At 39.5% G+C, this 24,600-nt stretch overlaps 1 protein-coding gene across 1 annotated transcript in view; it reads left to right on the top strand.

The window, feature by feature from the left end:
* The window catches only part of TMPRSS15 (transmembrane serine protease 15), a 441,506-nt gene that overhangs the window by 134,373 nt on the left and 282,533 nt on the right, over nt 1-24,600 (top strand). Inside the window, exon 9 of the mRNA XM_088481702.1 lies at nt 6,795-6,903. Coding sequence (XP_088337828.1) covers nt 6,795-6,903 — 109 coding nt within the window. The remainder of the gene's footprint in view (nt 1-6,794; nt 6,904-24,600) is intronic.

The raw sequence follows: 24,600 nt of genomic DNA, 5'->3' as shown, positions 1-24,600 counted from the left end.
TGAGCGCCCTCTTGTGGAATTTTGCTGTAATTGCGGGACATATTGAAAACCTCAGCGCATACTACTATTATAGGTACAAGAGCACTCAAGCCGACAGTCCCATCACCGCTCAGTGATGACTCCTGCTCCTTGCCTTCACCAAGTCACGAACCTGTGGCTGAATCTGACTCTCCTGCTGCTTCCTCCCAGTCTGTCCAGACCCCTGATGGAATGATTTTTCACAAATACTCCGACTCTTGCACTCTATGCCTACCCGTCCAGACTTTACCTCTCTAGAGCATAATCTTCATGCTAGTATCAATTCAGAACTAGCGGAAATAAAAGCAGACATTTCAAACCTGGGCGAGAGTGTCTCTCAATGTGAGGAATTTCAAGACACCTCAATGGATGCTTATAATGGTCTATGTGAAGTGGTGGTAAGCCAGCCATCTTTGATCACTGCCATGTCCCAGCGGTTGGAGGACTTGGACAACAGAGGCAGGCGCAACAATCTTACGATTAGGAGCGCTTTTCTATAGTTGATGGTCGGCACTCTCCATGGTCAGATTTACACCTTTGCATGTCTCTACACGCCTAATACCAACCAATCCTCATTCCTAAAAATAGTGTTAGACTGTATCAATGCCTTGAAAGAGGGGACCCTCATTCTAGGGGCGATTTGAAAGGGACACTTCATCCTGATGTGGATACTTCCATTTCCCCCATAGTTGCTCCACTAAACCATACCGAAGTGTTAGACACACGCTAAACGAGCACCAGCTGATCAATTCGTGGCGCTTACAACACCCTACTGACCGAGACTATACATTTTTTTCTTCTCCCCACAACTCTTATTCTAGATTGGACTATTCTTTTTTGACCCATAGGTTCTTACATCTCTTACAACATACCTATATTGAACCAATGAGTTGGTCTAACCATGCCCCGATCACTCTTACACTCTCTACCAGTCTTCTTCCTTTTAAACCTTGCACTTGGCGCTTAAATGGAAGCCTTCTTTCAGATGCTTATTGTAAACCTCAGTTGGACCAGACTCTCATAGACTATTTTAAACTAAATGACACTCCTGTGGTTTCCAGCCTTACTGTTTGGGAGGCTCCCAAATGTGTATTGAAGGGGAAATTGATCCATCTGGGTTCTTATATTAAAAAACAATGAGAGGGTCATAAGCTACACTTGCTCCAGCAAATTAGATTGTTTGAATTAAAACACAAAGCCTCTTTGTCAGTTGCAGATCAGAAAGCTTTATCCTTGGCCCACTCTGAACTCAATAAACTATTGAATGAAGGGGTGAAAATAGATTTTCGTTTATGTAAAAATCATTATTTTCAATGGGGCAATAAATCAGGTAAGTTATTGGCACAGGCCTTGCGGGCTCAGAGAGCGGTGTCTTTTATAGAGGTGGTTAAGGATGGGACTGGTAGGGATTGTAGATTGACCCCTGATATTGCATCAGCATTTCAGTCTTACTATTCGAAGCTGTATAACCTTTCGTCATTGGGCTCTCACGCAGAGGTTGCTGATTTTCAGAAAACTGTATCTAATTATCTCCGGAAGGTTAGTTTCCATGATATCTTCAACCAGGATTGAGACTGGTTAGACAGCCCATTCATGTTGGAGGAATTGGAAAAAGCTCTAAAAAACACCCCTACTGGTAAAAGTCTGGGCCCCGATGGCTATACGGTTTCATATTATCAAATGTTTAAGACCACTCTTTTACCCAAGATGTTGCTGGCTTTTAACTCTGTATCTGATAAGCTAGGTTTTCATCCCAGTCCCTTGTAGCCCATGTTGCAGTTATACATAAGGACGGTAAGTACCCATCCCTGTGCTCCAGCTAAAGGCCTATCTCCCTACTGAATACAGATATTAAACTATTTGCCAAATTTATTGCGAACAGACTGAAGATTCTTCTTCCTGTGTTAGTTCATTCAGACCTGGTTGGTTTTGTCCCGTGCCAGGAGGCAAGCGACAACACTACCAAGGTAATTGACCTGATGCATCTTGATGTAACTGAAAAGTCACCAGCTCTTCTGTTATCCACTGATGCAGAGAAGGCCTTCGATAGAATAAATTGGAATTTCATGAGGGGTTTATTGGCACACATGGGGTTGGGTCCGCCTCCTTGCATAGGATCTTGGCTTTATATTCCACACCTATGGCACGTATTAAGATAAATGGTGCCCTTTCCGAACCAGTGTGGATTTTTAATGGCACTAGACAGGGATGCCCCCTATCCCCCATTATTTTTGTTTTGTGTATGGAGGCGTTGGTTAGGGCTATCAGATTAAACTCGGACATTTCTGGGTTGTTTGTAGATGGGCGTGAATATAAGCTGGCCTTGTTTGCCGACGACCTTCTGGCAGTCCTTACCAACCCCTCTATTTCTGTACCTAACTTTCTGAGTTCTGGGACTTTGGTGCGCTCTCTAATTTCAAAATAAACTACTGTAAATCTATAGCAGTTAACCTTTCACTCCCCCCCACAGTGGTGGAAGGTTTACAGGCCTCTTTCCCCTTCTCCTGGCATCCCTCAAAACTTAAATACTTGGGGATTTGGTTGAACCGTGACCTGTCCAGGTTGTTTTCAGATAACTTTTTACCCCTTTTGACAAAGATCAGAAGTGAACTTCGGGACTGATATCGGGGTACGTTCTCGTGGTTGGGTAAGGCGAGTATAATCAAAATTAATATACTTCCTAGAATACTTTATCTGCTCCAGACTCTCCCGATTTACGTCCCTAAGAGCTGGTTTCTGAACATTCACCGCTTGGTGAAGACTTTGTGTGGGGTGAAAGATGACCTCGCTTTAGACATGACGTTCTCTTCAGACGTAGACACTTGGGGGGGTTTCAGTTGCCCCATTTCTTTACTTACTATGAAGCGGTGGCCCTCAGTAGAGTCCTCGAATGGACCCGGCCAGATTCTGACAGACAATGGGTGAGGCTTGAGAGCCACGGTCTCTCAGCATGCCTTATATTGACAGCGTGGTTACAGGCCCTTCCCTCTATTACCCACCTCTAGGGGCGGATTGGGCCACAGGGACAGCGGGACATTTCCCGCTGGGCTGGGCATTGTGCTCCCCTCAGTGGCCGCGCTCTCTCCCATGCCTGGTTAATTCAACTAATTGTGGCTGCCGCGAAAGGAGCTGGAGCAGCGCTGAGCATGATAAGGTGCTGCTGACATCTGTCAAGTGTGTGCTGCGGCCGCGCGGCACACAGCAGCGGCCAGGGCAGTGAGAGGCAGGCCAGGCTTCTCACTCATATCGGGGACTGGGGCCAGCCTGTCCGACATTGCTACACACTGGCTGGTCCCTCCCCAGGGGTCACCAGCCTACCTATCACGGGTCTCAGTTGGCTGCACGGATCAGCCCTCCTCTTCCTGCTCCTCGATTGAGTCACTGCATGTGCCTCCTCTGCGTCCCCTCCTCACCACACTGACTGTGTCCCGGCTCCCTGCTCTTTTCACATGACAGGAGGACAAGGTAGGAAGAAACTGATTTGGGGGACAGTGTAATTGCTGGAGGTCATGGGGCTTTAACATGCAAACACTCAAAACACCCATGTGTAACTAGCCTTACAGAACCACTACAAATAAATAATAATAAAAAACAGCTAATAACATTTAAACATGTATATGGAAAAGTTTTCCTACCATAACTTGAGATGTCTGACTTTACATTCACATTTTATGTGCAGTATAATGTACTGTTCTCAGCCATTGCCTGTAAAAGATGGTTAAAAAACTGCACTAAGTGGGCCTAATTCACCAGGGAACGCAATGCCAATATTTCCGCACAACGAGCATTTGTTTACTATTGCGCATTCACAGTGATTGCAGTGCGATTACGTTCGCACAGAGGATCTATTCGCAAAGTGAGTGACAGGTCAGCATTTGGGGGAGGTAATGGGGGGGGTTGTCCAAAAAATGCAGGTGTGTCTGAACGTTTGAACGCCGTTTCATGGGCATGCATAAATTAGCCCTTGCAATTGCATTCAGAGTATGAAACCTCTGCATGTCAGGAAAGGTGCAGTGTTTGCGGCCGGTCAGACCTGCTTAAATGCTGGGTGACTGCCCGATGTACGGCGATGGTACCGTTGCACATCGTCATAGGATATGAGAAAGCAGTAGTGGGCATCCCTGTGCTTGGCTGTGCTTTGAAGGGCATTAGCATATTTTAGCAACTGCGATCCATGAGAGAATGCAGCAGCGATTGCATTCCAGTCCTCTAGTGAATTAAGGGGGTCATTCAGACCAGCTCGCGAGCTCAGGACGCTCGCAAGCGGGTCGATGTTGCCCCACTGTGCATGCGCACGATGGAGGGAGCTCCGTCGCGCGCATGCGCGAGACCCGGATAGCGACGGGCTCTCCGTTGCTCCGGGTCTCGCACCAAAGGGGGCGTGCTGTCGATGTTGATTGACAGCACGCCCCCTTTGGTGGGCGCACCGGGGGCGTGGCTGCCAGACGGAGGCGTTCCCATGGTAACGCCTACCGTCTGAAGCCAGCCCCGCTGACATCACTAGTGATGTCAGTGGGAGTGATTTTGGCTCTGATAGAGCCAAAATCACTCCAGGGCTTGCGGCAACGAGACCCTACCGCAGGGTCTCCGTCGCAAGCCCGATGGCCGCGATGGTCTTGACCATCGCGACCATCATCATGGATGCTTGCATAAGCTGTGGGTGGTCACCCACAGCTATGCGAGCGTCCAGGAGGACGCTCCATTTTCATGGAGGAGGGCCCTGATTCAGAGCGAGCACTCTGGTCAGAGCGTTCGGCTCTGAATCAGGCCCACAACCTAGTATTCTTCAAAGGGATAACTGACAGGGAGTTTGATAGTTCTGTTATATAATTTACTTTGTACTCTAGGTTTGGTGACCCCTTAAGTAGCATTCACAAACACAATAGGAAAACAACAATTACTTTCAATTAGGTTGGGTACCGGATCCCGGCGGTCACAATACTAAAAGCAGCATCCCGACAGTCGGAATCTCGACCCAACTAGGTAAGAATCCTAACCTTCCCACCCTCAGCCTAACCCTCCCTCCCATAGCCTAACCCTCCCCCTAGTGCCTAAGCCCTAGTCCTAAACTTAACCCTCCCCCTAACTGTAATACTTACCATCAGGATTCTGGTGCTTGGATTTTGACTGCAGCAACCCCTGTTCGCGCAACACCAGGATGTCATGAGCACATGTGCACAATGTCATGACGTTGCACACTTAGTGGGCGGGGCCTGTACAGGCTGCAACTCTGCCCTGTTATGGCCCTGATCTCACCCCCCTCTACAGACCCGTCCCCTCAACTAACCACACCTCAATTAGGGCTGCTTCCAGAAATTTCCCGGGCTGGTTTTGCATCCCAATCTGCCCCTGCCCACCTCACTGTAGGCCTGACTCCAACTCTTTGGAATCATTAAGGAAAAGACCATGTGTTTCCTCTACAATCTCTCCTATGACCCCACTTTTTCATAATATGGAATTTCTCCCAGGAGTAATTTTCTCCACATATCGACATTGGATACAGGTTGAGGTGACGTGTGTCGGTCAGCTGGTGTCCTTGTCTGGGGTGCTTACTTTTAACCAAATTCAAGAGACTTGAGATATACCGGCCTCTGAGAATTGGAGATATCTTCCTAAACAACATTTTCTGTCTAGTAAATCGATCCGAAAGGCTGCTCGTAGACTCCCAACTCCTTTTGAATCGATGTGTCAGTCCCAGTACCATCCCCAACATTTTCTCTCTTATGGATATAAATTACTTATTGAAGACACATTTTCCACATTGCCACGCTTCACAGCTGACTGTGAAAAGGTTCTGGGCATACAATTAGTCCCTAAAGATTGGGATAAGATTTTTTAGACCACTATGTCCTGTTTGGTTAGCTATTCAGTAGTGGAGACTCAGTTTAAAATTTTTGCCCACTGGTACAGATGCCCCTCAGTCCTTGCTAAAACCTTGCTAAAATGTACCCTGGTGTTTCCGCTGTTAGTTCCCCTCTCCATATATGGTGGGAATGTGCTTCTTTATGCGCCTTCTGGAACTCAGTCATCTTTTTATCTAAAGACATTAGAGGCCAGTACATTAGCACAGAACCTGATTTCTGGCTCCTCTATAAGATAGAGAGTCCTGTGTCTTTATATAAAAATCGATTATGAAACACCTCAACAGTGCTGCCAACATGGTAATCCCAGTCCACTGGAGATCACCGAACCCCCAACTATAGCTGAGCGGTTCTCCAGATTGGATTTCTATATGTCTATGGATGATCTTATGATGTCTGGGGCTACTAGATATAGAGAGTTCAGTGACATATGGGTACCATGGTTTCTGTTTAAAGATTCTCCCTCCTATTCAGGCCATATCAGTGGAATTTGTTGACTCGCCTCCTATTTTAATTAATTTTTAGGATATTATTTTGGGCGGTTCCCTTCTCATTCCCCCCCCCCTTTTCCCTTTTTTACCCTATGTTCTGTTCCAGGTTTTATTGTACATTTTTCACTTGTCTTATATTATTTGTGATTTATTTTATGTTGTATAATAATATAATTTTGTGTTTTTGTGGAATACTGTGGATGTGTTTCTTCTTTTTTGTTGATTTAAATAAAAACTTTGAATGCAAATAATAAATATGCCCGCTATTATATTACAGTTGGTGTTCTTTAAAAAAAAGAACCTTTTTTAATTGTCTCCAACATGTGTTCTCAGGAAACTTCACATATATGCGGAACAAGTGTAACAACATAATTCCATGGTTGGAAAGAAAAATACAATAAATAAATGTAATAATATTTTTCAGCCTCCCCTTGTGATGGTCAGTTTTTATTAACTGAAGATTCTGGAACAATTCATTCCAAAAACTATCCACATCCTTATGAACCAAACCTTTCATGTCGCTGGATAATCCGGTATGTGCAATTTAATATTTAAAGTAATTGTTTTTTTATTTTTAAATGGGTGTTATGATATGTTAGTATATTGTTTTACATTAAGTTTTGAGGTAATTTACAAGGTGCATCTATAGTGTGTCTATATTTCTGTTGGTGTGCATAGATTCGTATGGATCAGTATTAACAAAATTAGATAAAGTAACGGAGGGAACATACTATGTGCAAAGTTATTTTGAGGGAAATCCAATGAAACAACCATTTTGGGCGGCAGTGGCTGAGCAGGACTCTCTGCCACCCCCAACGCAGGCCCTGCTCCCCAAAGGGGCCAGAGTCCTGGGCATCAGGAAGCAGTTCACTGCACAGAGCTTCCTTAAGACGCTTCAGAAAGGTCTGTAGCAGCACTACTGCCTGCAGGGTGCCAATCCAGACAGCCTGCCAACCAAATTCAGGTACAGTGGGGCAGCAATGTTGGTGCCCGAGGGCTCTGTGTCCTAGGTGACAACACCATGTGCACACCCCCAGTTACGGTCTTGGATAGGACTGGTGCAGATAATATTGATGACAGCCGCTCACACAAGTGGGGGGCTGGGGGCAATGCAGTCGCATAGATGCAGTTAACTAAATACAGGTGGTTTTTCACACTGTTTTCCGATCACTGGAAGCAACTGCATTGGCGGCCACTTTACGCGTGATATAAACATAGGAATAAGGGCTTGATTAATAGATTAAATGGAAAACAAATTACTGATCCAAAATTGACTGTATGAATGTTAATTCTGAAACTGGTGCCCATTTATCAATGAGTTTTATTGTACGCAATGAGTTTTAAAACTAATTGCGTATGATAATGGTGCTCCAGCCAATCAACTCACAACTGTCATCTGTTTGAAAAATGACAGTTGGGAGCTGATTGGTTTCAGCACCATTTATCATACGCAAAGAGTTTTAAAATGTGTTGTGTATAATAATATGAATATACAAGCAATTGAATTCTACCAATAAATTAGGGTACAGGGGTTGGTCATCCCATTCCAAAAATATTTAAAATATCATTATTCATATTCCAAGCGTAACGGAGAAAAAAAACAAGTCATTGTAACTAGCATATAAATATTATTCATTAACATAAACATCAAAAGACAATTTAACAACAGTTACCTTTATAGTATTTTACTACTTTATATTATCTCTAGTCTCTTGGTGACAGTCTCCAAATATCAGCTTTTACATTTAATTATATATTGTCCATCCAGTTCCCTTTTATTTAGCACAGTTAAAAACATCCATTGTTAAATTCTAATAACTTACAGCAGGGCATACATTATCTGCTATGAAGTAAATTAGTCAATTAAATGACTGCAGCTTTTAATGCATATTCACACTCGATATAATTTATATATCTGTCTTTTTGTTCAGTGATCCAACTGATTTCTTCACACAGTGTAAATAAGCAAGCAATCATATGATACTATTTTATAATATAACAGGTAATATATACTATTAGACATTTACAGTAGATTGAAGAGCCCCTAGCAGTTGGTTCCGCCCAGCCTCATAATTTAAAATTGCTGTTTTATACAGAATGTCAGTCTTCAATCCCGAAATCCTTTCATTTACAGTATATGTTTTATTCAAAGATAATAGTTATATCTTAGAGTGAAAAGCTCATATCATTATGTCAATGCTATATATTTTGGGTAATTTGTGTTAAGATGTTGTATGTAAAATTACTTCAGAGCTGTCTATTTTCTTTTCTGCTAAAATAGATGATATCCAAGGCCGAGCATTTCTTACACATTATTCGGAATAATTAGAGTCTTTATAATGTGAATGTTAACATAATACAATAAATAAATACAATGGCATTGACTAGAGAGTTCATATGATTGAGGAGTTCTAACCTAGCAATCTTTATAATTAAGGTTTTGCTGATATATTCCATCATAACTCTCTATTTGCAGATGCGCTTAATCATGAAAATTGCCATGCACACAGACACTGACAATGACAATGGACTTGATTCAGATTTGGGTATAGAGTTAGATAGAGCAAGTAACTGTGTACAAACACAAATGCATACATTATTTTTGCATGTGGGATAAATACTAGAGATGTGCATGGACCCAAGGCTGGTTCCAGGTGTCTGAGCACCCTGTGGTGGCCGGTTACGATGCACACTGTAATCGCCCGTGTCTTTGAAATTGGAGGAGCGGCCTCTTTGCCATAGGCCACACACCCTAAGTGACGTTATTTGGAGGCGTGCCTGCATGGCACGCCTCCAAATAACGTCAGGCTGGGGGTAAAGCCCAGCCCTCCGTCACTGGTTGGGGTTCCCTCAGGCTTCTCCCATCAGTGAATGGATGCCGCGCGCATACGCGCGCTGCATCCATTAACACTCCGGGGGTCCTGCACCGCCACACAGCTGCAGCGGTGGGGGTCCCCAACCTCTCGATTTGACCACCTGCGGCCCACTTTGGCCCACGGGTGGAACAACGGGACAGTACTGTCCCAATGAAATTGGGATGTTGGGGACGGGTGCGCCCTCTATGGGTGGCGCCCCTATGCGACTGCACTGGTCGAACACCCCTAGAGCCGGCCCTGCATGGACCCCAGTGTTTTGGTTTTGGTTCTATTTCATCATTGTGTTTTGGTTTTGCCAAAGCCACCCTCAAGTGTTTTGGTCGGATTTGGTTTTGATTCGGTTTTGGATGCCTTAAAAATCGATACAAAAATGTAAAAAACAACTAAAATGTAATTCAGACCTGTTTACATGCAATCCAAACCCAAGTTTATTTTTTAAATCTGACTTCCGAGCTGACAGCAGACCCGAGCCGGAAATCGGTCCCACTCAGAACCCCAAAGTGATTCCGAACTGCAACTCAATTTGACTCGGAACCCGGAACTCAATTTGACTCGGAAGTTTGGGTGTGTTCATATTTCAGAAAGACGGAACAGCACATCTCTGGTACATAATACTGGCTGCTGTGGCAGGTAACACACAAATGCTGGACAGTCTTATTTTTACACTGCAATTTAGATTTTATGTTGGACTCAGCTCTTTCAAATCTGTATCCCTCTGCAAATTTTATATCTGCCCCACCTGCCGTGCAGCATGGTTTTACCAAGATGCTCAGTTACTGAACTTGCTCTTTCTTACTATGGGCTCGATTAAGTACCGACAACTACGGACACACATTGAGCGATTGTTTTCCATCACGCATGTGTATAAGCCGCACTGCGTTTACAGATGCATGGAGGAACCCATCGCAGAGTAAGCGACAGGATGTCAGCGTTTGGGGGTGGTGACGGGGGACTGGTCAGAGAAAAGCAGGTGTGCCTGTTTGAATGCCATTTCCTGCACAGAAATTTGATACTCTCTGCATGCAAGGAGACTTGTAGTGTCTGCTTTTTTTCAGACATGTCGTAAATGCTACGTGAGTGACCGATGTGCGTCGATGGTACCGATGTGTATGCAGAAGAGTGAGATTGGACACTTATTAGAAAGCAACAGCGGGCATCATTATGCCGGCTAAGCTTTGGCATTAGCTTAATTTAGCAGCGGCATTTCGTATGGATTTGCAGCTGCGATCGCAATTGTGACTCCGTACTGAATCAGGCCCTCTATTCCCAAATCTGAATCCGACCCAATGTGTTTCATTTTTTTTACCAGTGGACCTGCTTCAGAAATGGCTGCAATGCCAAAGTTTACACAGTGTGAGTGATTATCGGTGATCTGCGTGTGTGTCTAAGTTGCACTGAAAATGCGCTGTTTCAATACTGATGTCGCTCGCAGTGAGGGTTTGATCTCAAGTGAATGACAGACAGGGGCCATTTTTGGGCAGCAATTGAGAGGTGGCACATCAAACGCAGGCATGTTGTGATGGTTTTTGGAGTGTGTCCCTGCCTACAACTGTTATCCCGTGTGAGGTGAAAATAGCTTTGACATCTCAGGTCCCGCAGCCATACAGTGCGACCATAGGGTTACTCAGAAGTCCGATAATCGATTGATTTGCAAAAGAGCTACAGTTGCGGTGGCATTAGCGTACATCTCTGTACATGGCTGCACAGCCGCGGTGGCATTAGCCGGATAGCTTCGGCATCTCAGTTCCTGCAGCCATTTTGCGTGACCTTAGCGTTAAAAAAGTCCGATAATCGATTGATTTGCTGCATCTTTGTATACAGTAACTTGGATTTGCAAAGCTGCTATTGGCACCTCAATACAAATTCTGGTGGCTGCAACATTTCAATGTTCTCACACAGCTGCTATGTACAAATTCCCAGCTGCGGTTGCATCAAAGCATTTTCTTTTTTATAATTATTTGATCAAGCCCTTTGATCTAAAGTATTACAATTGAGAGTCTGCCCTAAAATTGTCATAGTCCTTTCTAAATGAAAGCGATGAGGCATGATTTTGATTACGTATTTTTCTAACACAATATATTGGCAGCAAGCATAGATCTTATGCATATCCCTGTCCAGGGCTACAGAGACATGTTGCAGGTCCTGGTGCTAGACTGGGGGCACTGCTACAGTATGTATGGGGGCATGGCCTTGCCTGCTCAGCAAACTATGTAATCCTCATGACAGTGCACCAAGGGGGCATGTTGGTCCGGTACCATGCTGGACCTGGACCACCTTTTTTCTTTGTTATCCCTTTTCATGGCTTTCAATGCATTCTGATAACAAATCTGTAGTATGGCATTGTTGCTATGGAGATTCTTTACAGCATTCAGTGCTGGTGTTTGTTACACCTTTCAGTGGGGTGTACTGATTTGTCGGTCTAAACACAATAAGCCCACTCAAACTAGGCCTGGATCTGGCTGCTATGAGTAAGGGGGGATGCAGTCATAAGGTCGACATTCACAATGACAACAATCATAATGTCGACACCACAGTGTCAACAATTATTATGTCAACATTGTTGAATTGTCGACAGGCAACATATTGACACCTCCAGAATATTGACATGTTCACAATGTCAATATCTGAAATGTCAACATGTGAAATCCAGACAATGTGGGCATTAGGGTTAGGCTTCAGGATGGGAGGGTTAGGCACTAGGAGAAGGTTATGGTTAGGCTATGGGATGGGAGAGTTAGGGACTAGGAGAAGGTTATGGTTAGGCTATGGGATGGGAGGATTAGAGTTAGGCACTTGGAGAAAGTTAAGATAAGGCTACTTGATTGGAGGGTTAGGGTTAGACACTAGGAGAAGGTTAGAGTTAGGCAATGGGATGGGAGGGTTAGGCACTAGGAGATAGTTAGGGTTAGGCTACTAGATGGGAAGGATAGGGTTAGGCACTAGGAGAAGGTTAGGGTTAGGCTACGGGATGGGAAGGATAGGGTTAGGCACTAGTAGAGGGTTAGAGTTAGGCTATGGGATGGGAGGGTTAGGCACTAGGAGAAGGTTAGGGTTAAGCTATGGGATGGGAGGGTTATGGCTAGGCAATAGGAGAAGTTTAGGGTTAGGCTACTTGATGGGAGGGTTAGGGTTAGGCACTAGGAGAAGGTTAGGGTTAGGCTGTGGAATTAGAGGTCAAGGGTTAGGCAGTAGGAGAAGGTTAGGGTTAGGCTACAGGATGGGAGGGATAGGGTTAGGCACTAGGAGAGGGTTAGGGTTAGGCACTAGGAGGTTAGGGTTAGGCTACGGGATGGGAGGGATAGGGTTAGGCACTAGGAGAAGGATAGGGTTAGGCTACAGTATGGAAGGGTTAGAGCTAGGCACTAGGAGAAGGTTAGGGTTAGGCTATGGGATGGGAGGTTTAGGGTTAGGCACTAGGAGAAGGTTAGGGTTATGCTATGGGATGGGAGGGTTAGGTATAGGAACTAGGAAAAGGTTAGAGTTTGATTGGGAGAGGGGTTAGGATTAGGCACTAGGTGGAGGGTTAGACTTAGAGGTAGGGCTAGGGTTAGTGATAGGGGGAGAATACTCACTGGAACACCGCTTGTCAGATGTCTCTGCTGGTATTGCTCCTCACCTGGCAGACAAAACCCAGAAGTTGTCTGGACCAGGTAAGTCATTGCTAGAACACCAGGGACTGTTTGTCGACATTCTATAAAAGTTGATGTTTCACCATGTCGAAATTCTCATGTCGACATTATGAACATTGACCATGTCGACCTTGTATACCACCCCTGAGTAAGGGTTGCCATGGTTATACAGAGCTCTTTTGAGGTGGTGTTATTGCAGGTTTTTGTGTTAATTACCTAAGCAACCACAGTCACCTGACACCATACAGTTTTTGTACTTTTAGCTGGTTTGCCTTTAGTATAGAAAGGGACTAGGGGGGATATGTATCAAATCTTGGAGAGAAATAAATTAGAGATAGATAAAATACTGACCAATGAGCTTGTAACTGTAATTTTCCAAACACAGTCTGTAAAATAACAGTTAGAAGCTGATTGGTTGGTACTTTCTCCACTTTATCTCTCTCCAAGCATTGATAAATCTCCTCCTCTGAGTGTTGCCTACAAGAAACAGGATGTTACATCTCCTGAAATGGGCATGGTTTGGGCAGGCCTGTGTGAATTCCTGTTTAAATATCACTATGGCTGTTGACGCCACGTGGACGCACTTTGCGTATGGCAATATGACAATGTGTATGCACAGTGCACGTAAGATGTGATGCATATGCAATACCTTCCCTTATTGTAACATCACTAGTATGCATAATAGTCACTATCTTTATATCAAAAATACAATATGAATTACAGTGCAATATATATATATATATATATATATATATATATTCCAAATATGAACTGGCACTCAAGATATTGGGAATGTGTGCCAAGGTGCCTTCTATAAAAATCCAATATCCAAGCAAAAGATCTGCGGCACTCCCGGACTTGTATCATAATGGACAAAACTTTAATGCATGCCACTCAGCTGAAGTTTCAGGGCCGTACAAGACCCTTTTCTCAAGGTAGGCATTGCAATATTCATTTACATTATAAACAGCAGCCTGCTGATCTTTTGCTTGGATATATATATATATATATATATATATATCACAGTATAATAACCTATGTGAAAGCAAGTGAACACACACACACACCAGTTTATGTTGTCCAACGCACAAAAATAAATATTGTATTGAAAGTATACATAACATTATTATCACAGTGGTACAATATAGTTCAAGAAAGAGGTCAGAGTTACAAACCTGTATACATATGTTCGCATGCGTTCCCTGGATCCAGACTGCAGTCGTCACCAGATGACTGGTAGAATACAGCTACTGCTCTCTGGATCAGGGAGCCTAATTTATACAGTTAAATTATGGGGGAGTATAATAGTAAGCTGTGTCTTCTTCCATTCGTTCAGGGGCAGGATGTTTCCAGTTCACTGGGGGTCATTGGTTGGTTCAAACAGTGGGCGATGCCTAGGCTCCAGGATGCTGTTACAAGAGTTCACCTTTGGGTTCCCTCCGAAAGCTAGCTCAAATCAACCATTGTTATATGTGATATTAAACTTAAATCCAGCATTGCCAATATCTGCTTGCCGCAATGTGCGACAATCTATTATGCCAACACAAATCTGTACATTATGACCCCAAACATGATGTTAATATGTGGTTCCATCCCAGGACTATATGTATTGTGTGACCCATGACATTTCACTATTAATTCTAATAAAAATGTCTAATTTGTTATATATATATATATATATATATATATATATACATACAGTCAGGTGCATAAATATTGGGACATTGACCGAATTTTCATATTTTGGCCTCTATTCACCACCACAATGGTTTTGAAGTGAAACAAACAAGATGTGCTTTAACTGCAGACTTTCTGATTTCATTTGAGGGTAATTACATCCAAATCAGGTGAACGGTGTAGGAATTACAATGGTTTCTACATGTGCCTCCCACTTTTTAAGGGGCCAAAAGTAATGGGACTATCAACTCAAAAGCTATTTCATGGACAGGTGTGGGCTGTTCCCTCATTATTTCATTATTAATAAGCAGGTAAAAGGTCTCTAGTTGATTCTAGGTGTGACATTTGCATTTGGAATCAGTTCCTGTCGAATCTCAATATGAGATCCAAAGAGCTGTCACTATCAGTGAAGCAAGCAATCATTATACTGAAAAATCAAAACAAACCCATTAGAGAGATAGCAAAAACATTAGGTGTGGCCAAATCAACTGTTTGGAACATTCTTAAAAAGATAGTATGCACTGGAGAGCTCAGCAACACCAAAAGACCTGGAAGACCATGGAAAACAACTGTGGTGGATGACAGAAGAATTATTTCCCTGGTGAAGAAAAACCCCTTCACAACAGCTGGCCAAATCAAGAACACTCTCCAGGAGGTAGGTGTATATGTGTCAAAGTCAACAATCAAGAGAAGACTACACAAGAGTGAATATAGAGGGTTCACCACAAGATGTAAACCATTGGTGAGCCACAAAAACAAAAAGACCAGATTAGAGTTTAGAGTTTGCCAAACAACATCTATAAAAGCCATTACAGTTCTGGAACAACATCCTATGGACAGATGAGACATAGATCAACTTGTACCAGACTGATGGGAAGAGAAGAGTATGGAGACGGAAAGGAACTGCTGATGATCCAAAACACCTCATCAGTGAAGCATGGTGGTGGTAGTGTCATGGCGTGGGCACATATGGCAGCCATTGTAACTGGTTCCCTTGTATTTATTGATGATGTGACTGCTGACAAAAGTAGCAGAATTAATTCTGAAGTGTTTTGGACAATATTATATGCTCATATTCAGTCAAATGCATCAGAACTCATTGGATGGCGCTTCACAATGCAAATGGACAATGACCCGAAGCATATTGCAAAAGCAACCAAACAGTTTTTTAAGGCTAAAAAGTGGAATGTTATACAATGGCCAAGTCAATCCCCTGACCTGAATCTGATTGAGCATGCATTTCACTTGATGAAGACAAAACTGAAGGGAAAATGCCCCAAGAACAAGCAGGAACTGAAGACATTTGCAGTAGACACCTGGCAGAGCATCACCAGGGATGAAACCCAGTGTCTGGTGATGTCTATGCCAGGCTGTAATTGCCTGCAAAGGATTTACAACAAAGTATTAAAAAGTGAAAGTTAGATTTAGGATTGTTTAATTTGCCCCATTACTTTTGGCCCCTTAAAAAGTGGGAGGCACATATAGAAACCGTTGCAATTCCTACACTGTTCACCTGATTTGGATGTAAATTAAATCTGAAAGTCTGCAGTTAAAGCACATCTTGTTTGTTTCATTTCCAAGCCATTGTGGTGGTGAATAGAGGCCAAAATATGAAAATTCTTTCAATGTCCCAATATTTATGCACCTGACTGTGTATATATATATATATATATATATCAAATATATAGGAAAGGGCGCTAATAATAATGATTTATAATCTGCAAAAGATGAATGATCTCAGTCTATTCTTTTTGATGATTCAATCTTTTGGCAGAGGAGGATACGATGATGACCCAGAAGTCTTGTTGTCCTCTCTGAGACTGTATGGTCCACGTTGTAACCTTTGTCTGGAAGGAATTTTTTCGTGGATGACCTTTTACTAGAAATGAACGCTCGCACCAAGGGAAGAACACCCAAAATATAATAAATCAACCATTCATGTAAACATGAATATATTTATTCCAGTATAAAATCTTTTTTGATAAAAAAAATTTTTACAGAATATTTTTCATAGCAAAAACAATACTCAAGATAATAAAGCGCAGCATTTGTTTTACAAGTATTTTTTAAAAAGGTTTCCCCACCTTTGCATTCTTTGATTCACAAATTGTGGGGACCCAAAACAAACGTGCCCAAAACTGTACCCAACGCATTTCGCCCTAATAAGGGCTTCCACAGTGGTAGTTTTAACACTATATTATAATAATAAAAATGGGTGTTAGAAATAATAGTGCGAGGTATCTATAATAAATTTAGATAGTTTATGAAGACGGACATACATAGGCATAATGCCTCACCAAACAGGTAGATGGAAATGTTCTGAGATCCAGACCTCAAATATTCTGGGATTCAAAACCTTAAAGAGTCTTATACAGAGCCTATAATTTAATAGAAACAATTTCTCAGGCCTGTAATGGTTAAAAATACAATACTGCTTTGTCTGGTTTATCAAATACTCACAAAAAGATTTTTTTCCTGGACAAAATGGTACTAATTTTTGATAGTATATCTATAGGACCATATATTCACCAGATAGATACCTAGAAATAAGTCAATAGGAATATATAAGCGACTTATAGATATGTGAACAACTCTTCTCCTAAAAGAGTATAAACAGGCAGTATGGATAGCATTGCTCTCTTATAATTGCTTAGTAAAGGAATATATAGATATGTAAACAACTCTTCTCCTATAGGATGGTGTAAATAACATTAATCTCCTATAATTGCTCATTTTATATATCCCCAATATATAGTTTGTAATTAGGTAGTTGTAACCCTTATCACAAAATGGGTTATATATAAATAATTAACCTAAATTATAGGAACACTATTTACAGTGTTCACAACATAGTTAAATTGTGGGCATTCGGAGATCAGTAGTTCCAACATTTACAGCATAATATACAACATACATATAATTATCTCAATCGCAAACATTATGAAGAAGCAAGTGTGGCCTTACCTGGACCTGTAAATTCAGTCCTGACAGCAGTATTGAGCACATGGTTAGTATACTGCAAGACTTCCTATTTATTCACCTAGGCTTAGTGACCTCACTTCCTCCAGTAATTAATTCCCAATGACACTAGATCTAATATAGTGCTTTATTTCCTAAAGTGAGCATATTGCTTTATATTACTTAACCTAGCTCGTATGAACATTATATATTTTTCCATGTTAGACTACTCATTCCGATAATACAAAGTTTATATTGGCCTAATTGGGTATATTCACCCATCATGCCTTCCGTGCATGTCACCCGCTTTCTATAATTAGCGGCGTGCGCTCCAATGGAACTAGTCACATGGTCGCTAGTCCATGATAGTGTTCCCTTGGTGCTTAGTCACGTGATCGCTAATCTGCAATCAGGTGATCTCCCTAGTGTGCTTAAGCACACTGCTACGTCATAGAGCTAAAAGCTCTACATGGAAACTAGGGGAAAGACAGGGATTCTCCATCTGCGTCCATTTTATATATGACATAAACATCTTGGGGTGATTAGATTCTCCAAGGCGGGAGCTTTATATTGACTGATGGTTTTGAAAAAAAATTTTTTATATCTAGTGCTTATACACACATAGAGAAAATCCTCTGTCATATTGTTAATCGAATCAATCTATTATTAACAAACCTAGATCTTACAACAGCGGCCATTTTGTTGAAGATAACATTTTTTGTTATTATTTGCATAATGTAAATTACAACGTATGTCATGAAAAATATATTTTCATGACACACACTATATATACATATATAATTATTCTTGCATGCAACTAATCTTATCTAAACGGACAACTATATGACATTACTAATTAGATTTCATATTTGGCCCTGGTAATGGGCTAGTGAAAATAATATTAATTTTAGTGCTTAAAAATAAATAAAGAAATCGCTCTATAAAACCGCTGTGCAACTTATTTGTGAACTAATATTTAATACTAAAAAATTCATTAAATAATCCATCACTATAACTCTATTAAATCTCCTATGTGTTATAAATTTTCCATTAGTGCTTCATAATTCATTTATTAGTGCTTCATAATTGATTATTTTGATTCTTCATAATGCTTATTGATTTTACAATATTTAAATCCCGAAAATTTATTTACATAACTGTGTTTCATATTTTAACATTAATATATTATATAGTAACAATACTCAGTGTTAAATGTCATTTAATTATTCCTAATTCTTAACTTGACAAGGATCTATTATTCTCCTCATCACAATATTATTTAAATGTTACCGTTGGTATATTTCTCCCTCAGCCTCAAGGAGTATCTAAATTATTCTGGCCTCTTTTTTGAAAACAATGCATTTCGAAATAATAAGCAACCACATCAATATTCTCATTTAGACCCTTAGGGTACAATGTGTCTAAAGTGTATATCCAAAAGGATTCCTTTTTGGATAACTCTAATTCTCTACTTCCTCCTCTTGTATTTGCCCAAACGTGTTCTAAGGCTGTAAAAGTTAGACCTTTTGTGTTCGAATAGTGCATTTCTTTATAATGTCTAGGTAGACTATGTGTTAGAACCTTATTATGGATATTTCCCAAATGCTCTTGAATGCGGATTTTTAGAGGTCTTTCTGTTTTTCCCACATATGTTTTCCCATATTGTGATATGGTATCACAAGTAATGACATCTCTGATGGTATATTTTATTTTATTATTAATTATATTACATGAGTTTTTCTCCATGAATTTACAACATATACATTTTCCACACGGGAAACATCCTGTTCTTTTCATTAGGAAATTATTACCTCTATCCATTTCTTTTTCTACCACTTTTTTTAGTCTACTTGGTGCTATTAAACTTTTCATGTTTTTTGCCCTTTTAAAGATCATTCTTGGTTCTGGGGAAGTGCAGGACCCAATACGGGGTCTTTTAATAATATAGTCCAATGGCGTTTAGGAATATTTTTTGATTTTATGATTCTCTCTGTTGAACTGAGTGACAAAAGGGCTAGCTTGTAATTTTATTTCTTTATTTTGACCATTTTTTTCTTGTAGGACAGTGTTTCTATCTAAATTGGAGGCTTTTTTCATTGCTTCTAATATCTTATCCTTATTATATCCTCTCTCTTCGAATCTTTTAGCATATTCGACTGTTCCCAAAAAAGACTTTCATCGCTACAATTTTTTCAAATTCTTGCAAATTGGGCATATGGTACATTGTTAAGCCAAGATGGTAAATGGCAGCTTGAAGATGGGATAAAACTATTTGCATCTACTTCTTTAAAGAAGGTCTTGGTTTCTATTCTTCCAATTGGTTTACCTTCTAAACCTACATCTAAATAATCAATGACTTCTTTATGTTGTTTGTAAGTGAATCTTAAATTGAATTCATTTTTATTTAGATATAATAAAAAGTTTTCAACACTAGTTACATCCCCCTCCCAAATTAAGATTAGGTCGTCTATATAATGATGAAAAAAATGATGTTATTCATTTCAAATTCTACAGGATAGATCAGCATATTTAGAAGAAGCTTATAGAATCTTAAATGATGTATCCACATATGAAAAACTTGCTATAAATCCTATAAACGAATATCAGGAAGAAATGTTCAAACTTTTAACTTCAGCATATGAAGATGGCCTCATTTGCAAAAAAGAGTTCGATTTCTTATATATCAAGGATTCCAAAGTAGCTCTATTTTATCATGTACCCAAAGTACATAAAAATAAGGAGAGACCACCAGGTCGCCCGATAATTTCGGGCATAGAGTCCCTAACTTCAAATTTATCCCATTATTTGGATCTAAAGCTACAACCCTATGTAAGAGATTTAAAATCATATCTTAAGGATTCTACAAGCTTGATTAGATGGTTGAAAGATCTAACATGGTTACCATCATATCTTTGGCTCACAGTAGACGTGCAGGCCCTATACTCCTCAATCCCACATTGTAAAGGGATACAAGCAATAGAGGACACATTGAAAGCTTCAGAACAGATAGACCATAAAGAAAGACACTTTATCTTAAAAAGTATTGCATTTATTTTAGAACACAACTTTTTTGAATTTGAGGGAGAATATTTTTTGCAAAAACAAGGGACAGCCATGGGCACAAAATTTGCCCCATCATACGCTAACATTTTGATGGGACAGTGGGAACAACAATACATCTACGGTTCAGAATTTGAAATGAATAACATCATTTTTTTTCATCGTTATATAGACGACCTAATCTTCATTTGGGAGGGGGATGTAACTAGTGTTGAAAACTTTTTATTATATCTAAATAAAAATGAATTCAATTTAAGATTCACTTACAAACAACATAAAGAAGTCATTGATTATTTAGATGTAGGTTTAGAAGGTAAACCAAATGGAAGAATAGAAACCAAGACCTTCTTTAAAGAAGTAGATGCAAATAGTTTTATACCATCTTCAAGCTGCCATTTACCATCTTGGCTTAACAATTTACCCTATGCCCAATTTGCAAGAATTCGAAAAAATTGTAGCGATGAAAGTCTTTTTTGGGAACAGTCGTATATGCTAAAAGAAAGATTCGAAGAGAGAGGATATAATAAGGATAAGATATTAGTAGCAATGAAAAAAGCCTCCAATTTAGATAGAAACACTCTCCTACAAGAAAAAAATGGTCAAAATAAAGAAATAAAATTACAAGCTAGACCTTTTATCACTCAGTTCAACAGAGAGAATCATAAAATCAAAAATATTCTTAAACACCATTGGACTATATTATTAAAAGACCCCGTATTGGGTCCTGCACTTCCCCCAGAACCAAGAATGATCTTTAAAAGGGCAAAAAACATGAAAAGTTTAATTGCACCAAGTAGACTAAAAAAAGTGGTAGAAAAAGAAACGGATAGAGGTAATAATTTCCTAATGAAAAGAATAGGATGTTTCCCGTGTGGAAAATGTATGTTGTAAATTCATGGAGAAAAACTCATGTAATATAATTAATAATAATATAAAATATACCATCAGAGATGTCATTACTTGTGATACCATATTTGTAATATACAGAAGTACATGTAGCTGTGGGAAAACATATGTGGGAAAAACAAAAAGACCTCTAAAAATCCGCATTCAAGAGCATTTGCGGAATATCCATAATAAGGTTCTAACACATAGTCTACCTAGACATTATAAAGAAATGCACTATTCGAACACAAAAGGTCTAACTTTTACAGCCTTAGAACTCGTTTGGGCCAATACAAGAGGAGGAAGTAGAGAATTAGAGTTATCCAAAAAGGAATCCTTTTGGATATACACTTTAGACACGTTGTACCCTAAGGGTCTAAATGAGAATATTGATGTGGTTGCTTTTATCTGAACAATAAATAAGAAATACATCTAACAGCTATTATTTCGAAATGCATTGTTTTAAAAAAAGAGGCCAGAATAATTGAGATACTCCTTGAGGCTGAGGGAGAAATATACCAACGGTAACATTTAAATAATATTGTGACGTGGAGAATAATAGATCCTTGTCAAGTTAAGAATTAGGAATAATTAAATGACATTTAACACTGAGTATTGTTACTATATAATATATTAATGTTAAAATATGAAACACAGTTATGTAAATAAATTTTCAGGATTTAAATATTGTAAAATTGATAAGCATTATGATAGAATCAAAATAATCTATTATGAAGCACAAATAAATGAATTATGAAGCACTAATGGAAAATTTATAACACATAGGAGATTTAATAGATTTATAGTGATGGATTATTTATTAAATTTTTTAGTATTAAATATTAGTTCACAAATAAGTTGCACAGCGGTTTTATAGAGAGATTTCTTTATTTATTTTTAAGCACTAAAATTTATATTATTTTCACTAGCCCATTACCAGGGCCAAATATGAAATCTAATTAGTAATGTCATATAGTTGTCCCTTTAGATAAGATTAGTTGCATGCAAGAATAATTATATATGTATATATAGTGTGAGTCATGAAAATATATTTTTCATGACATACGTTGTAATTTACTGTATGCAAATAATAACAAAAAATGTTATCTTCAATAAAATGGCCGCCGTTGTAAGATCTAGGTTTGTTAATAATAGATTGATTCGATTAACAATACGACAGAGGATTTTCTCTATGTGTGTATAAGCACTAGATATAAAAAAAAAAATTTCAAAACCATCAGTCAATATAAAGCTCCCGCCTTGGAGAATCTAATCACCCCAAGATGTTTATGTCATATATAAAATGGACGCAGATGGAGAATTTCTGTCTTTCCCCTAGTATCCATGTAGAGCTTTTAGCTCTATGACGTAGCAGTGTGCTTAAGCACACTAGGGAGATCACCTGATTGCGGATTAGCGATCACGTGACTAAGCGCCAAGGAAATACGATCGTGGACTAGCGACCACATGACTAGTTCCCTTGGAGCGCACGCCGCTAATTATAGAAAGCGGGTGACATGCACGGAAGGCATGATGGGTGAATATACCCAATTAGGCCAATATAAACTTTGTATTATTGGAATGAGTATTCTAACATGGAAAAATATATAATGTTCATGCGAGCTAGGTTAAGTAATATAAAGCAATATGCTCACTATAGGAAATAAAGCACTATATTAGATCTAGTGTCATTGGGAATTAATTACTGGAGGAAGTGAGGTCACTAAGCCCAGGTGAATAAATAGGAAGTCTTGCACTATACTAACCATGTGCTCAATACTGCTGTCAGGACTGAATTTACAGGTCCAGGTAAGGCCACACTTGCTTCTTCATAATGTTTGCGATTAATATAATTATATGTATTTTGTATATTATGCTGTAAATGTTGGAACTACTGATCTCTGAATGCCCACAATTTAAATATGTTGTGAACACTGTAAATTGTGTTCATATAATTTAAGTTAATTATTTCTATATAACCCATTTTGTGGTAAGGGTTACAACTACCTAATTATAAACAATATATTGGGGATATATAAAATGAGCAATTATAGGAGATTAATGTTATTTACACCATCCTATAGGAGAAGAGTTGTTTACATATCTATATATTCCTTTACTAAGCAATTATAAGAGAGCAATGCTATCCATATTGCCTGTTTATACTATCTTATAAGAGAAGAGTTGTTCACATATCTATATATTCCTTTATTAAATGATCATAAGAGAGTAATGATATCCATATTGCCCTATAAGGGAAGAGAAGTCGCTTATATATTCTTATTGACTTATTTCTAGGTATCTATCTGGTGAATATATGGTCCTATAGATATACTATCTGAAATTAGTATCATTTTGTCCAGGAAAAAAATCTTTTTGTGAGTATTTGATAAACCAGACAAAGCAGTATTGTATTTTTAACCATTACAGGCCTGATAAATTGTTTCTATTAAAGTATAGGCTCTGTATAAGACTCTTTAAGGTTTTGAATCCCAGAATATTTGAGGTCTGGATCTCAGAACATTTCCATCTACCTGTTTGGTGAGGCATTATGCCTATGGTATGTCCATCTTCATAAACTATCTAAATTTATTATATATACCTCGCACTATTATATCTAACACCCATTTTTATTATTATAATATAGTGTTAAAACTACCCCTGAGGAAGCCCTTATTAGGGCAAAACGCGTTGGGTACAGTTTTGGGCATGTTTGTTTTGGGTCCCCACAATTTGTGAATCAAAGAATGCAAAGGTGGGGAAACCTTTTAAAAAAATACTTGTAAAACAAATGCTGCGCTTTATTATCTTGAGTATTGTTTTTGCTATGAAAAATATTCTGTAAAAATTTTTTTTATCAAAAAAGATTTTATACTGGAATAAATATATTCATGTTTACATGAATGGTTGATTTATTATATTTTGGGTGTTCTTCCCTTGGTGCGAGGGTTCATTTCTAGTAAAAGGTCATCCACGAAAAAATTCCTTCCAGACAAAGGTTACAACGTGGACCATACAGTCTCAGAGAGGACAACAAGACTTCTGGGTCATCATCGTATCCTCCTCTGCCAAAAGATTGAATCATCAAAAAGAATAGACTGAGATCATTCATCTTTTGCAGATTATAAATCATTATTATTAGCGC

Source organism: Taudactylus pleione, unplaced genomic scaffold (assembly GCF_031769625.1).
Source record: "Taudactylus pleione unplaced genomic scaffold, aTauple2 ptg000276l, whole genome shotgun sequence".
Lineage (NCBI taxonomy): Eukaryota > Metazoa > Chordata > Amphibia > Anura > Myobatrachidae > Taudactylus > Taudactylus pleione.
This window is presented reverse-complemented; position numbering and strand designations above follow the sequence as displayed.